This window comes from Pogona vitticeps, chromosome 5 (assembly GCF_051106095.1).
Source record: "Pogona vitticeps strain Pit_001003342236 chromosome 5, PviZW2.1, whole genome shotgun sequence".
Lineage (NCBI taxonomy): Eukaryota > Metazoa > Chordata > Lepidosauria > Squamata > Agamidae > Pogona > Pogona vitticeps.
This window is the reverse complement of record NC_135787.1, coordinates 169,503,775-169,520,799: the sequence shown is the minus strand read 5'-3', so window position 1 is coordinate 169,520,799 and position 17,025 is coordinate 169,503,775. Positions and strand designations below refer to the sequence as shown.

At 41.8% G+C, this 17,025-nt stretch overlaps 2 protein-coding genes across 2 annotated transcripts in view; one reads left to right on the top strand and one right to left on the bottom strand.

Moving 5' to 3' along the window:
* SYN3 (synapsin III) overlaps nucleotides 1-17,025 on the bottom strand; it is a 240,444-nt gene that overhangs the window by 99,830 nt on the left and 123,589 nt on the right. The gene's annotated exons all lie outside the window — the stretch shown is intronic.
* Nucleotides 1-17,025, top strand: part of TIMP3 (TIMP metallopeptidase inhibitor 3) — an 80,908-nt gene that overhangs the window by 14,759 nt on the left and 49,124 nt on the right. The window contains exon 1 of the mRNA XM_020803666.3: nucleotides 1-17,025. This exon is cut by the window's left edge and continues 14,759 nt beyond it. Coding sequence (XP_020659325.1) covers nucleotides 16,902-17,025 — 124 coding nt within the window. The 5' untranslated portion in view covers nucleotides 1-16,901.

Sequence of the window (17,025 nt, the reverse complement as noted above, 5' to 3'; positions counted from 1 at the left end):
TTCGAAGAGTTTGGTGGGTGTGAGAGACAAAAGTTGGGATAAGAGGCCAGTTACATATGACTAAAAGTAGCAGAGAGAATGTCAAAGTCTCTGAGGAACAGCTGATAAGGAAAGAAAGGAACTGAACTCCCACGCATTATGCTCTTCTTTTTGAGGCCCTCTTCTCTGACTCAGAATATCTTCCACAACACATAGATCTAGTAAGAAGAAACGTCCCGTCTTATTTTCTTGCAGGAACAGACACAGTGGCCAGGAATTTCTGATACATGGGAATTTCTGGGAACTTCTAGCTGGAAATGGAATACAGAACAGGCTCAGCTGCTCTTGATAAAATGCAAAATGTACCTCTACTGCCCCATATGGTAACAATTTTGCACACTCAACTAAATAAGGATGTCGAAAGCCTAACAGAATTCTTAAATAAAATTTTAAACAATATTTTCCCTCCAGTCTCTGCAGGGCCTTGAATACCAGAGACAGTGTTTTCTAATGTTATGTATTCTAAGAGACTAGTAAATCTGACATGTGTAAATCTTCACACAAGTAGAACATGTGGGTTTGGAATATGAAAATGCAGAACAAATTATAGGCAGGAAGCTGAACTATTATCAAATCTGACTAAAATAATCCCCTGAGAGCTAACCTTGGCAAGATTTGCATACATACCCCAGCAAAGATGACCTGTTGTTTCCTACAAGTGCCCAATGGAAATAAAACACATGGAAAGCACCTGTTTCCTTCCACCTCCCCTACAGGAACAGCATACTTTGTTATAAAGTGTGTGTGTGCGTAAATCTAGCTGGGAGCAATGAAGAGAAAATTAGGAATACTTAAGACCTATTTAATCACCACTGATTTCAGTAGGACTTATTGCTTAATATTCTTTGGACTGAATTTGATGTACTTCAGCAGGGCAATTGCTTTCATTCCAAGCTGAGTTAAGCTGAAAGAGAAGAGTAATATTTTACATACCTCCCTCTTCTTTGACTTCCAGGTATGTCCTCCATAAGCTGTATGAGAATGTTAAGATGGTAAGGCAGATTCAATCAAACTCCATTTGAATTGCATGGTTTTTCAATGCTCTCTGTGGCTCAACAGTAGAAGACACGGTGTGCATCCAATCCCTGGCTCTTGAAGTTAAAAAGGTTATAGGTGATGGGATGTGAAAGATCTCTGCCTGAGGCCCCAGAGAGCTTTTGTGAATCTGAGTAGTGAATAGTGGGCTGAAAGGGAGTTGATAAATGGTCTGATCTGGTATAAGGCAGCTTCTATGCATGTATTGCCGGGTAGGTGGGACTCCTCAGCCTTGGAAGGCAGCCCATCTAGGAGAAGGAAAACTCCGATTTCAAACCCCCACTGAAGCGCCACCATCACCGTCCATGCCGTGGGGGAGCAGGCCAGGTAGGTGGGACTCATCAGCCTTGGAAGGCAGCCCATCTAGGAGAAGGAAAACTCTGATTTCAAACCTCCACTGCCTTGTGGCTATATCCACTGATGGAAAAGGCTTCAGGAGTTAACCTCGAGGCAAAATCTGGAGCCGGAATCCCGGAGGCACTTCATGTTGTTCTGTCAACTCCTGCGATGTTGCTGGAACCAGTTGTATTGGCTCTTGCCTCTCCATTGGACTATTTCCAGCGACGTGGAGAAGGGGGGATTTGCTGCTTGGGTAACAGCCTATCCTCCATATTATTCTACCCAGGCTTTGTGCCCTGGAGAGGACACTCCAGCTTCGCAAACAGCATCGAAACACGAGACGCTGTTCTAAGTCCTCCATACAGAGCACGCTACCATAGTATTTCGAAACTGAAGGATGCCTATGATGATGCATATGTTTATTAACACATTTTTACTCTGGCTTTCCATTCATATAGAACTTCAAGGCAGCTAAAGACCAATGACTGTAATTACTTTACTAATATTACCAGAGCCTTAGAAAAGAGAATTTGAAAAAGAAATGACAGAACACAGTTTATAGGCAAATGCATAAAAACGTTACACATTTGGTAACATTAACATTTGGTAATATTGAATTTGTGCGTGGATTGCTGCAAAAATAAATCCAGCATGGAAGGGTCACAACATCGATCACATTCCATAAATAATGAATAGTGTCTAATATTTCCCCTGTCCAACATTTATTTATTTAATCAATTTATATTCCACCTTTCTTCTGTCTCAGAGGACAAATTCAACTGGATTGGAAGATACATCTTCCTTCAACACAACTGATAAGACATGCCCTGCATGACACCTGAGGGCAAGAGGGCACAGAGACCACATCCTTAGTACACAAAGCCCTGTCCATCCCTTTACTGCTCTTTCCCATCTCCCTGAATAACAGCTGCCTCATACTGTGAATATACCTGTCCAATGTACCATGAAAGTGGTGGTGGTGAAGAGAAGATCTCATAGTAAATCTTGTTTAAAGATGCATGCATTATGAATTATATAACTAAGCATTCTCACAGGGCACTACCATTCAACATACATTGATAATGATGTTTCACTGAACAGGATAGCTTAATCTTTTTAATCCCAACTAGAGTGAGCCGATTGAATCAATGGGAATTTGGTAAGTCAATATTTATGTAAGGTCCATTGTTCAGAGAGTCTACTGTAATTGGGACTAAGAGTTGGATTTAAGTCATTGCAACCAGTAATACTTTAGAGAACACTTAATCATAATAATCACGTGCTGCCACGTCAATTCTGACCTACAACTACCCTTTCCAGGGCTTTCCAGGCAAAGAATACTCAGAAGTGGTTTACCCTTCCCTTCTTCTGGGAATACTCCGGGACTGTGCAAGGCCACATAGGTTTGGCTGTACTTGCAGGAGGCACAGTGAGGAATTGAACCCTCTACCTCTGGCTTCACAGCCAGATACATAAACCACTGAGCTATCCAGCCACCTTACAGGACACCTCAGAAATAATAGCCTCACTCATATTGAAGAATAAATTAGGATAGGCTGTTTCTTCAAAAAAGAGAGTGTTGACTGTAAACCGGAAACCTGCAAAAGACTCTGAAAGAATTTTCTTATAAGGTGAAAGCCTCTGTTGCAACTCCTTAAGCATCTCTCTGTAGTGATTGGTTGTAAACTATCCAGCTTCACTTCCAGCAGAAAAGTATACATTTCTTTAGGACTTAGGGAAAATTTGGGGTGGGCAACTCCTAGAAGTCTCCACCCAATATGGATCGGTAGGGGATTCTTCCAGAGCTGCTTTTCCTCAACCTATGATGCTTCTGGGTCAATGGCAGTTGTGGTGGAGGCCCTCAAGCTGGGTGTCTTACTGAGAAAATGTGGATGGATGGCAGCTTATAGAGCCTAATATAGTGTGTAGAAGGTCCCCAGTGTTTCTTGATCCCAAGAGATCAAGTCAGGGGCATCAACCCACTTCTCTTTGTCCTCCTCCTTGTTCTTCTCCCCCTGCCCGGATTCCCAAACAACCAACCAACACGTGTACGCTCTCCCCTTTTTAAAGTCCTGGGCTCTGCTCTCACCTCTCCCATCAGATACCTCTTGTTACCTGTGGACTGACCCTGAAGATTATCTTTCACACCTGTCTAAACCCTAAGTGACACTCATTACTGGTGGCCCTCCTTCTGGGATACCTGTAGTTAGGGAGGTTGCTGATGTGGGGGGAGAGGCCTTCTCCAGGCATAGTCATGGGTCGGTCAAGCCCTTTCTCCCCTGCCAATGACCATGGGTGCCAGCAGATGGGTGGAAGGGCCCACTGGTGAGATCCTGTGGAAGGTGCATGGGACAGCCTGGGTGCTATGTCCTCCTTGGCTCCAACAGTCATAAAAAACAGCACTGTACTATGTAGAAAGACAGATCCCTAAAAGACATCTTCCTGTGGTCCTTGTCAATATTTCATGATAATTTGCAATTCAGAATGACAATACAGTATAGAAAAACAAATACTGCTTGCTCCTAACAGCGAATGGTGTATTTGACAGACACATGCTTCTAGTAATGTTTTTTGGGTCATGTGTTACTTAAATCATGGATTTTAAATACAATTGGTTAAACAGATAATCAATTAAATATGTTGTTGTTGTGACCCCATGGACCAGAGCACACCAGGACCTCCTGGCTTCCATTGCCTCCCAGAGTTTGGTCAAATTCATGTTGGTAGCATCGGTGACACTGTCCAACCATCTTGTCCTCTGTTGTCCCCTTCTCCTCTTGCCTTCACACTTTCCCAACATCAGGGTCTTTTCCAGGGAGTCTTCTCTTTTCATGAGATGGCCAAAGTATTGGAACCTCAGCTTCAGAATCTGTCCTTCCAGTGAGCACTCAGGGTTGATTTCCTTTAGAATGGATAGGTTTGTTCTCCTTGCAGTCCAGGGGACTCTCAAGAGTCTCCTCCAGCACCACAATTCAAAAGCATCAATTCTTTGGCGGTCAGCCTTCTTTATGGTCCAGCTCTCACTTCCATACATTGCTAGTGGAAAAACCATAGCTTTGACTATGCGGACCTTTGTTGGCAAGGTGATGTCGGCAAGGGGATGTCTTTTAAATAGGTAGACGGCAGTTAAGTCATGTTAATGAAATCAGACAGTTATAACTAATACAGTTTGGTCAGGTTAATGAATAGATTTACTAAATAAACAGATTCTCATTGGTTCTGTATATTGTTCCATACATTACTGTGAGAAAGAGGATTCATTGAGTTTGTTCTCATTTGTATACGGAATAAAAATATACCAAGTATTTTACTTTCAACTCAAAAATTCAAGGAAATAAGCATTAAAGATAAAACATTAAAAGTGCCATTTAAAATGTAACCTACATCATCATGAAAATATCAGAAAATACAAGACAAAGTTAAAATTAGTACCTTAAAACAGCAAGATAAGCAAAGATAAGGCAACTTACAACTCAAATGCCTTCCTAAAAAGGAACATTTGTAGTGACTTAAAAAAGATTTTTGGAGAGCTGTTGAGATGTGCATACTTTGGAAAGAATTTTCAAAGGCAGAGCTTGGAAAAGTTACTTTTCTCAAAGTAGCTATGCTGACTTGATACTGGCAGTTGTAGTGCAAAAGACAACTCTTTTTACAACTCTTCTGCCAAAGTCATGACATAGCTCTTAGCCCATAAGCCTCAGGGACGTGGTGGCGCTGCGGGCTAAACTGCAGAAGCCTGTGCTGCAGGGTTAGAAGACCAGCAGTCGTAAGATCGAATCCACGCGACGGAGTGAGCGTCCATCGCTTGTCCCAGCTCCCGCCAACCTAGCGGTTCGAAAGCATGCAAATGCAAGTAGATCAATAGGGATCACCTCGGTGGGAAGGTAACAGTGTTCCATGTCTAAGTCGCACTGGCCATGTGACCACGGAAGATTGTCTTCGGACAAACGCTGGCTCTATGGCTTGGAAATGGGGATGAGCACCGCCCCCTAGAGTCGAACACGACTAGACAAAAATTGTCAAGGGGAACCTTTACCTTTACCATAAGCCTCATCCCAGATAAACATATTTCTGGGGAAGTTGCAACACACAGGAAGGCCTCCAAAGATTATCATAACCAGTGAATAGGCTCATAGGGCTGTTCTAGATACTCTAGTCCTAGACCATATAAGGTTTTAAAGGTCATCAGCAGCACTCAGAATTGTGCTCAGAAAAAAAGTGAAAGCCTGTGAAGCCTTTTCAACAAAAAGAGTTGTATATACCATATGCTTTAACAACCTAGCTGTTCCCTTCTGGGCCATTTGTAGCTTCTAAAAACTTCTTAGGGTCACCGTCCATTAATTGACACATTTGTATGCCATGGAGTTCCTTGAAGCTTAGTGTTAATATTCTGCTATGCATAGATGGTGCTGTATTTGTTGCATAAAGACCCACTGAAAATGAGTTTGTGAATGTATGTGTAAAAGGATAACTCTTTGTATATTCCTTTAAAAAATAGCATGAAAGATAGATTCCAGTGCTCCTTCAAATATCATTCATGCCCCAGTCTTCTCAATATCTCTTTTAAGGTATAGCACACTTTAGCTATAATTACAGCTACATTTGCTGCTGAACTCCACCAGCCTGCAGCCACAATGCCATTGAGTTGCTTTAAAGTAGTCTTAAAAATGTGAAGCATTCCAAACATTTTAATTGCAGCATATTGCATAAGGCACAGGTTGGTTCTCACAAAGAAACAATAGGAAGAAATGTCATTTCCAACCACTCTATCCCTTGTGTGGTGCCAGGCACAAAACCACCAGAAATCCTACCACTCATTCCCTTTTCAAGGACCCAGTTTATCTGTTTGTTCCATTCAAAGCCCGACAAAATCCTGTTGTTTTTCACAAATGAGTTTTAAGCACTTCAAACTGAAAACCAGCTCTACTAGTATGAAAAAGGTCGAAGACCAGACCAGACAGCTTTAGTTAGGTCCTTCCACCAACAATCTAGGGCCTATCTTCCAAATTTGCTGATTTGTGCTAGATGGAAAGTGAAGCCCCCAGTATTTGAAACCAGCAGAGCTTGGACTTAACTCATTTATCTAACGAGTTACTGTTGTAACAAGTTATTTTTTTCAGTAGGCTGAAATGAAGTTACTTTTTTTCCTGTTAAGGCCATTGCTGTAATTCACTATTTTTCAGCGAAACAAGGACAGTGGTCTGCCATTACTCATCACTGGTAGTGATGGCACATTGGCCCAAGTAGTGGGAGCGAGAAGGGAAACAGAACGTACTCATTTTGTGCTGCTGCCCAGTCTGCCTCTCTTTGTGGATGGGCTGTTGTGCAAGGATCAAGAATCAGACAGGAGGACAAGAGGGACTTGGAGTGAATGACTGGGTAATTAACAGCAACGTTAGCCTTAGAGGATGAAGAGTGAAAGGCAAGAAATGAACAGTTCCAGGGAAAAACTAAGAGTGTGTGTGTGAGGCTGTTGTAGGCTGCTCTAATGAAACAGAATTCTTGTCTACCTCTGTGAGAACGATTTTCATTTCCAAACTAACAGCATTTTCCCCATTTTCATATGGATTATCTTTTCAGTTTTTGCATTCTCTTCTTGCCTCCCAGCTTTTATCTCCTTCCTTTACATCTTCTGAGCTGTACCCCAAAGAATATCAGAAAACAAAGATACCTAATGGTTGACTCACAAATCCTAATCTATGTATTCTCCTTCCTTCCTTCCATTTATATTTCACCCTGTATCCTAGGATCTCACAATGGAGTACAACAACCTAGGCTCAATGATCCATAGTGGCCCTTCCAGCTCTGCACTTCTAAGTTTATTTTTATTTACTATTAATTATATATTTTTAAACAGTTTAAAATTAAATAAAACATTAAAACCAACAACAGTAAAGATGTTTCCACAGCCTATTACAGCCATGATTCTTAATCCCTGAAGGCCTTGAAGAATAACCATGTTTTTACTTGGATACAAAATTAAATTAGTGTTGGCACCAATCAAGTCTGGGTTTTTTCCCCCATAAATGAGGTGCTACAGCCAAAAAACGGTCCCCCTCTCATACCTCTGCCTAGTGGATTGTTCTCTATGATGGGACATGGAGGACCCCACCCACCCCAATAGCAGATCTTAATTATTAGGAAGGGAAAGAAGGCTGGGTTATTGTTTAAGGCTATAAACAATCCTTACATGCATGCTGGGAGTAGTAAATCATACACTATTTGAATTTAGTGAGATTTACTTTTATGTAGGCTTAGAAAGGAATGCAATAAGAGCTATCTGGCACACAAGGCTGTGTGAAATAAATTCAGGTATCAACTTGCACTGAGCTTGATCTTTGTGGAATAGCATAAATTAGATTCATATTTGTTTTTTTCACCGATGAAATTTAAAAATTGCCTATGGCCTTGCAGACTAATTTTATGTGTAAAATTTAAAAAGTGCTGCTGAAAGTTCCTAGTGAATGTAGACATTATTTCCTGAAATTTTGGCAAACTCTTCAGCAAATTATTTCTATTTAGTTTGCTATTTTTATTAATATGGTATCTGCAGGTTATCTGGCCTAGAGATAAAATGCTTGAGCGAATTTTAAGGTAAGCTGGAAATCATTTCCCAGCTTTTCTCCTTTGTGCAATGGTAATGATAACAGCAACACATTAACAAGTAAATTGTTCATAAGTAGCACAGCACTACTTTCCCAGCTAATGATAAAGGTCTGCTGTTTGACCAAAGTAATGAGGAATACAGCAAATTCCTTTTAAAAAGCCATTCTCTAAGCTATGCCAACCACAGCCTGAAAAAGTTCACTCTGGAAAACAGCTCCTTGCAGCTAGATTGGCTGTGAATTTTGGAAAACATAATCCAAAAGGTAACTCCACAAAACTCGGCATATTTGTCCTTATGAGTCCCCCCCCCCAAAAAAAATCTTCTAGGAGGGTTTCTAATGTTAATTGTAGTGTCAGGGAAGATGAACAGGATCTAAGTTGGGGAAGGATGAATGAAACCTCTCCTCCATGTGTGCTGCAGTCCCATCATAACTCTGAATCACAACTTTGAATCCTGCTCTTGTTATGTGCAGCCCAATTGATGTAATATGTCATTTGACTTACAGAAATACAGGAATCAGGATTTCAGTATAGCTGTGATAATACGTTTCCCTCCTTCTTTCCCACAAATGAATAGTAGCATGAATAAGAACCCAGCAAGGCCTTCTCTAGACAGTGATATGATTTACCTTATGTTTTCTTATCTTTATGCAGGAATGGGGAAGCATAAAGGAGAAGGCATGGAACCACGTAGGGAGGGTGCTCCTTTCACAGCATCGCTCACCATGATGACCAGGGGGAGATATGGACATACCACCTGACATCATTAGGTCATCAGCTGAAGGACCTTCTGTTATTAGCACCCAGCTTCACAAAGGCAAATCCCATCTGAGAGTAGTGTGGAAAAGCAGGTGCCTAAAATTGGGGATCATTTGCCTCCTACAAGAAGTAAGCAATCAGCAGGCCATATTAACACACATACTGGGTGTCTATCATCCCATCCAATTCCTGTGCTAAAAGAAACAAATTATTATTATTAACAATAGGCACTCAAAATTATAAAAACACTGACTGGTATTATATAACAGATACAAATTTTAACCATAAACCTAAGTATCTGTTAAATATCAGCACAGTATGTATGCTGTTCCTAATATTGTCATTTTTTTGTAGCTCTGATGGTGTTATTTCTGAATCATCATCATCCTGCCTTTCTCCTTAAAAAAGACCCAAGGTCTTAAATATTTCCATGTGCCGAGAGAGTTCTTTGAGGCAGCAAAAACTGCTAACTTGTTTTTGCCATTCCCATTTTACTTCTAAACTGACAGGCGTTGAAATATGAGTTCATTATTAACACGGATGATGATGATAATCACAGAGATGTGTAAGTTAAGCCTGAACTGATTCAGGATGAACTTTGGTTCTGTTGATGTGTAATTCACAACATTCCTATCTTGAATATGGTTTTCTCATAAATTGTGCAACCCATAAATTGTGCCTTACATTTCCCATTTCCATTCCTAAACTGTGCAGGATCCTTTGAGATTAACACTGTTCTAGAATTATTGGGGATAAATGATCACATATCCACAGTTGTTCTCTAACCAGAAGCATGAGAAACAGCACCATTTCATATGCCTGTTGTGTACAGACAGAAAGGTAGTTTGACTCTCTCTAGAAAATGTAGGAATATTTTAGGCATGTAGAGAAATGCGAATGAGCCATAGGTGTGACTTTCAAAGAAGCCACGAGGAAGCAATTTTCTTCCTAAACATAATGTATGAAGACCTTTGACACAAATAAGGAATCCAGAGAGGCTTTATTCTCAGTTTTGCTAAGAGCAAATAAATTGTAGCTTACATATGCATATAACTTTCTCAGGGCTCAGAAAAGGTATCCAGTAAGAGTACAAAGAATTAGATCATTGTATAAAAGAAACAGCTAATAGTACAGAATCATTTTAATGTGCGCCCAAATAGTTACAGTTGAATTTGCGATGGCAGTACAGAGTATGAGGGAAAAAGAGTTCTTCAGTTTAACTAGGGGAAAAAGACTCTGGCTAAGGAAGAAGAGGGCTGGGTGGATTGCTCAGTGGTTTATGTATCTGGCTGTGGAGCCAGAGGTTGGGAATTTGATCTTCCACTGTTCCTCCTATGAGTAGAGCCAGCCTGGATATCCTCAGTCCTATGATGCCCTCAGAAGAAGGCAATGGCAAACTATTTCAAAGTAGCCTTGACCGAGAAAATACTGAAAGGAGTTTCCATAATTCAGATTTCGCTTGATGGGACATTATTTTTATTATTAAGCAAGAAAATGGTTTGCTCTCTGCCACTGAAAATATGGAAGCCATCTGTAGTGTATAAGAAAGTCAGACTCTTGGCAGATTAAAGTTTTTAAAGTTTTTTATTGTTGGCGGTAACTTTGGAAACACACTATGCACTATAATATGGAGACTTTATTTATTTAAAATGGCTTCTACCATCGTTTTCAACCCAAAAATAATAAGCACAACATTAAAAATAATGAATAATAAAAATAAAAAAATTAAAACTACTGAAATAAAAACATACCACAGCAGTCATGCTAGGATGGAAGACCATGTTAGAAGTGGCACAGTTTTGACTAGCTCTTTCGGGATTTTATAGAAGCAAGTGAATTTCTCTTCATAAACAGATGTTTATTGAAACACATTAGGAATTACACCGGTGTATCTTCCTTGTGGCTATAGCTAGTTGGAAAGAAACGTTCAAAACAGTTCAAAGCTCCACGTTGAAAGTATTCTAAGAAGGTCCTGTTGCTGGCATCTTTCAATCAATATCCAGTGTAGTACAGCCCCTTGGAACAGTCCTTGTGCTCGGATAGGTTCATATGGAGGAAGAGGATAAGCTAATCTTACACCTTTATGGTTTTAGAGCTGAATGGAGCAAATATTTAGCTGATGTAGTTAGTATAAGAGTGATAAGGTGTCTTCTGATTGTTTTGCTCCAACCAGTATTATGACAGCAACATTTTGTACCATTTATAATTTATAGATTGCCTTTAAGGACAACTCCACATTTATAGGATTGCAACAGTCCATTCTAGCAGCCCAGGCAGGAAAGAAAGTAATATTCCATTAGTGCGATAGCTGGGACCTATGTTGATAAGTTCTGCCAGATTTTTGCTGAATATATTAAAATGTTCTGCAAGGACATTTAAAACAGTAGGATAATGAAAAGTTCAGACAAATGGGAATGCTATTTATAGATGGTTACGTTGACGTAAAGCTTCATTGTGGACACACAGTGAATAGTGATAAGTAGAAGCTGTGCACAGCAAAGGTTTCTATAATAGGGATCATATTGTTTCAGCAACACAGAGGGTGGGAATAGATTTTTCTTTATAACAATTACCTACTGATTAAGACCCATAATGTTTATGGGTAGACAAGTTTATGTTTAAATGTGAGAAGATTCTCCCACCCCTTTTGGCTGCTACACAATAGTAACAATCTATTGTATCATGACTCTCTTCTTGCTTACCCAACAGTAGCAGTCCATCTTATAGCACACATTCCTGAGCTACTTCTCCCAGTAAATGATATATATCTATATATATCTTTTTAAAAGGGACAAAGAATGGCCCTGGACACAATTAGAGACCAACAGCCAAGGTGAAGATTGTCTAATATACCAAATTTAACACAACCAGTGTCTTCAAACATCATATTCTCCAGGACCAAATGTATTCGAGATCGGAAGCACATTACAAGATATATGAAAAGTTCCTTTTTCTGGATTACCGTTTTGAATGAGGATGAAAGAGTATGAATCTGTGTTATGAATGTTTAGTTATCTCAGCTGGTAAGTAATGTAATTTTTCTTCTCAACAACAAACTTCAAGGCCTCTTGTGAGTTTTATTTTCTTGGAATATAGTGGCCTCTAGCATAATGCTCAGACACATTCCAAACCATATGAGAAGAAAATGAAATTATTCTAAGGAATATCTCTGCTTTAGTAATGCTGGCATTCTACTTCAGAATTAACTGATCATCTCTTGAAGTGTATCCTTCATGTCCACAGTTGTTTTGAAGAACATAACATTTTTGGACAAGAAATGTTGAACTTTCAAACTGGTGTATCACAGTGTTTGGAACCTGGATTATGAATTGAGAAGTTGACAATTCTGATAGCACATCCACTAACAACACAGCAAGCTTGTTTTTTTAACCTTATTCTCTCATCTATGATATGAGAATAATAATGTTGGCCTCTCTCAGATTATTGTTGAAAGAATTACCAAGACACTGCATATGAAGTATTTTGGATGCTCTGCTTTGGACTTCTGGGGCTTTCAAGGGCAGACACACAAAACATCTGGAGAGCCAAAGGTTCTATACCCTTGTTTGAGAGCACTAAATAAATGCTCAGTATAATTAAGGCAGCAGTTTTAAACATATGTTCAAATCAAGTCGAGCTTGGCAGTATCCACTGAAAAAACAAATTTGCACTGTAAAATTATTGTTTGACATGCAACCAGCTGTGATGAACAGTGACCAAGTGTAGGCCTTGGGGAAAATACCTCATACCTTCTCATGGCTTTTACACCTTCATATTGAAGCATACATATCATTACTTTCGCTCATGGGGTTCCAATTAATTAGAATGGGAACATTTTAAGTAAGCTCACACAATTCAAAATCAAATAATGTCTTGTCAGTGTCAAGACACCATGCCATCCAATTTCTTCAATAGTACATTTACATATTTCATAAAGAAGTAGGTATATGGATGTTAAATCATGGCAACTGGATTTCTTCCTTATTAAGTTGAAATGTTTTGCTAATCATCCAAGTAGCTTCTTCAATCTGAGGAGAGTTGGTAGGAGACTCCTAACATATCCTCCATGTTGGTTTCGCTTTCCCCTGGTCTGAATAGGCTCATTAGATAGCTAATGAATGGCCCGTGGGGGGGGGAGTGAAAACTAAATACTGTACCTGTCTCCTGATACACCTCCCTTGCATCTTCATTTTGAGGTACCTTTCTTTTAAGCCTGGATATTATACATCCCCATCATGGCTTGTAACCTGCAATGGACGTTTCCTCTAGAAATCTGTCAAATCCCCTTTTAAAGGCATCTAGGCCAGCTGCCATCACCACATCCTGTGGCAAGATGTTCCATAGACTAAGAACATGCTGGGTAAAGAAATATTTTCTTTTGTCTGTTCTCACTCTCCCAACGCTCAATTGGAGTGGATGACCCCTAGTTCCGGTACTGTGTGAGGGGGAAAAGAGCTTCTCTCTATCCACTTTATCCATCTCCTGCATAATTTTATACGTCTCAGTCATGTCCCCCATCAGGCGCCTTTTCTCTAGACTAAAGAGCCCCAAACGCTGTAGCCTTTCCTCATAAGGGAGGTGCCCCAGCCCAGTCATCATTTTAGTCACTCTCTTCTGCACCTTTTCCAGTTCCACTGTGTCTTTTTTGAAGGGTGGTGACGAGAACTGTACGCAATGCTCCGGTGTGGCCTTACCAGCTAATGGTTAGTTTATTTATTTTATTTACTTTTTTGCATCCCACCTTTTTTCCAGGGAAGAGATTAAAGGTGGTATACTAAGTGTTTAAACACTAAATGGTTTAAGTGTTATTGGAACGCTGATGACACTGATCTTTATTTACCTTGGCAATCTGAATGAGCTGAGTCTGGGCAGATATCAAATCACTGCGGGTATGCAGCATTGGGTTACATATGGGCCAGTAAACTAAAATAGAATTCTGATGAGACAGAGGAATTGTGGGTTGATAGTCCTCAGTTCGAGGAAGCTGTTGTTGAAACTCTTCTGAATGGGACTGTACGTTTCCTGAAGTGAGTCTAGGTGCGCAGTCTGTGATTGCTTCTTGAGACTACGCTTGTAGCTTTCAAAAGCTATGTTAGTTTGCGCAAACATATCCATAGAAGAATAAAAACAAAAACAAATTGGATGAAGGGCACCCTTTTAAATTTGTACATTTTTTAAAAACAATAAATAATAGGACACCTGCATGTAATTATTACCACATGATTGGGCTGAAGGAGATAGGAGAACAAGTTATTCTGGCACCATAGATATTCTTCTATTGAAATCTTCCAAGAAAACAGTATCTCCCAGTCATAGTGACCATCACTATAGTTAGATGCCTTTAATTCTTTTCCCAGGGTTGTCATTCTTCTCTAAGGCCTCCTTATTCCATCCCCAGAATGTGACATTCCCCTCTTAGGTTCATCTTTCCTCCTACAAGAGGCCTGTGCTCCAGATTTGTTCCAGTTTGTGGGGCCATCTTTTGCCTTAGGCTCTTCTAGCACACTATCATCACAATCTAGGGTCCAGATTTTCAGGTTAGGGTCATCAGTCCAGTCCTGAACTGTCAGTAGTGACCAAGGTTCCCTTCGAGATGCACAACTGAGTCAGTGTTCTTTCTGTGTCGTGCAGGGGTTCTGCTCTGTGTGTAGCCAGAACACCACATGCATGAGGCAGAGACCTTGCACAGAGACTCCGGAAAATTAGAGGGAACATTAGTAGTGACCAATGGTCTGTGCAGAGTAGGCACCTTGTGCTGGAATGGCAGGATGACCACTTCGAACAAGGACCATTGGCCATCTGTAAGTCTTAGCCTTTTCATTCCAGAGTCTCCAGTGAATTGTCATTCCATTTCAAGGCCTGCAATTCCAAATTCAGGAATTCCAAGGACTGCTGATGTTTACTGGGTCTGCTGGAGCCTAAAGTGGTCACAACTTGGCAACCCTTGTAAAGTCTAAGTATACTTTGGACCCCCTTGCTGAGACTGGGAGGGTTATGTGGACAGTGCCTCATTTTCTCAAACAGTGGGATCATACTTGTCTAGGTTTGTCATTCCCAAACCAGAGAACTCCCACATTTCACACACTCCTGGGACATCCTTCTAATCACTCCATCATCACCATTTGACTACATTACCACCCACCATATCACCCTTTACACACACACCAGACCACTATTCCGATGCTATGGCCTGAAAATAGGGTAGCTGGCACATACACTTAAGTGTCCCACCCTCAATACCCCCCCCCCGGGAATCATTTTGACCACACATCAACAGAAAGATCTGAGGAGGCACTTATAAATGTGTTCAACTGAATGGGCTTAGATCTCCTGTATGGACAATTAGTGCAGGGAAAGCACCCCAGAGGGAGACTACAGCTGTGATACAAGGATATCTGCAAGCGGGTTCTGAAGGCCTTAGGAATGGACCTCAACAGATGGGAAACCTGGACATCTGAGCGTTCAGCCTGGAGGCAGGCGGTGCAGCATCGCCTCTCCCAATTTGAAGAGACACTTGTTCAGCAGGCCGAGGCAAAGAGGCAATCTTGAAACCAGCAAAGTCAGGGAGCTGGACAGGGGACAGACTGTATTTGTCTTCAGTGTGGAAGGGATTGTCACTCTCGAATTGACCTTCTCAGCCACACTAGATGCTGTTCCAAGACCTCCATACAGAGCACATTACCATAGTCTCTCGAAACTGAAGGATGCCTACAGAATGGGTTTACAGCATTCTCCTGAACAGTAGCGATACCTTATTAAGGCAGTCATATAATTGTATTCAGCTCAACTGCATTCAAGCAGTTCCTCAGATGGTTGTTGTGGGTTTTTCGGGCTCTTTGGTCATGTTCTGAAGGTTGTTCTTCCTGACATTTCACCAGTCTCTGTGGCCGGCATCTTCAGAGGACTGGAGTAGGAACTCTGTCCATGCTGTTGCTGTTTGTTGGATAGTTGAATATTTTCTAGTTGATATCTAAGCTGGGGGAAGTAAACTCAGGTGTGTCATAAATCAGCCTCTACTGTTTTCAACCTATAATGCCTAAAGAGGGCTCCAAACTTATTTGAGAAGCTAAGGAGTTGAGTAATTGGATGACAGGCACCCGAGAAAACCAGATAATCAGGCTCTCAGGTAGGCTTGAAGCCTCAGAAAACTGCTGCCTGTCTGCCACCAACAAAACTGGAATAGGCAGAGGAAGGGCCAGTATCAGCAGCTTCCCATGTTTTGCCCACTCCCTGGGCTCTCTGCCTACTAGCTTTACAAACTCAAGGAGAGCCTTCCTGCTGATCGAGACTCAACTTCTGTGGAAGTAAAAGCTCAAAGCAGTATATACATACAGTATAGTACTAGCAACAGAGCACTCCCGCTCATGCAACTGGTACTACTATCCTGGCTCCAGTACTGTGAGTAAGATATAGTCATCATTCATAACAACGAGACATTGATAGCCTTATCCTCTATGGATTTGCCTAATCCCCTTTTAAAGCCGTCCAAGTTGGTGGGCCGGCGGCGCAGCCCCGTGTAATTAACCTCTTGTTTTCCTCTCCCCGCCCCTCCTCTTTCGCAGACCACCAACCGACGGCTCTTAAAAGCGATCCCCCGCCCGCAGCCCCCAACCAGCACGCGCGGGGGAGCGGAACGCACATTATTCCGTATATGGAACGGAATGCCTCGCCGCCCGACCCCGCCTCTAGCCGGAGTGGCTCTTTTCCCCCTTTCTTTTTTTTTTTCCTTTCTTTTCCTTTTTTTGGTAGCCGCTCCCCTTTTCCTGAGGGATGAGGTAATGCGGGGCTCCGATTGGTCCGGGGGGCGGCACCCCAACAACCCGAAAGGGGCGCGATCAAGGCTATAACTCCCCGCCGCCGCCGAGAGCGGAGAAAGCGCAGCCGGAGGAGCGCAACGAAGGTCGCGCCGACTGCAGGGACCGCCTTTTCCCCCGAAGGGCACCAGCCAGAAACTGCCCCGAAGTCCGGTGGAAAGCGAGCGAGTAACTTCGGTGCGCGGGGGAGAAGGAGAGAGGCGAGGGAGCGCGCCCGGGAGAAGGCGAGGCTGCACCGAGCGCCAGAGTTTCCCCGAAGGCGGGGGGGATCCTCTTTCACTCTTTGCCGGGAGGAACCGCGGGGCCGCGATGTCGAGAGCGGTGCTGAGCCTTTTTGTGCTGCTCTGCAGCTGGAGCCTGGGGGACTTGCTGGTGGAAGCGTGTACCTGCGTCCCGGTCCACCCGCAGGATGCTTTCTGCAACTCTGACATTG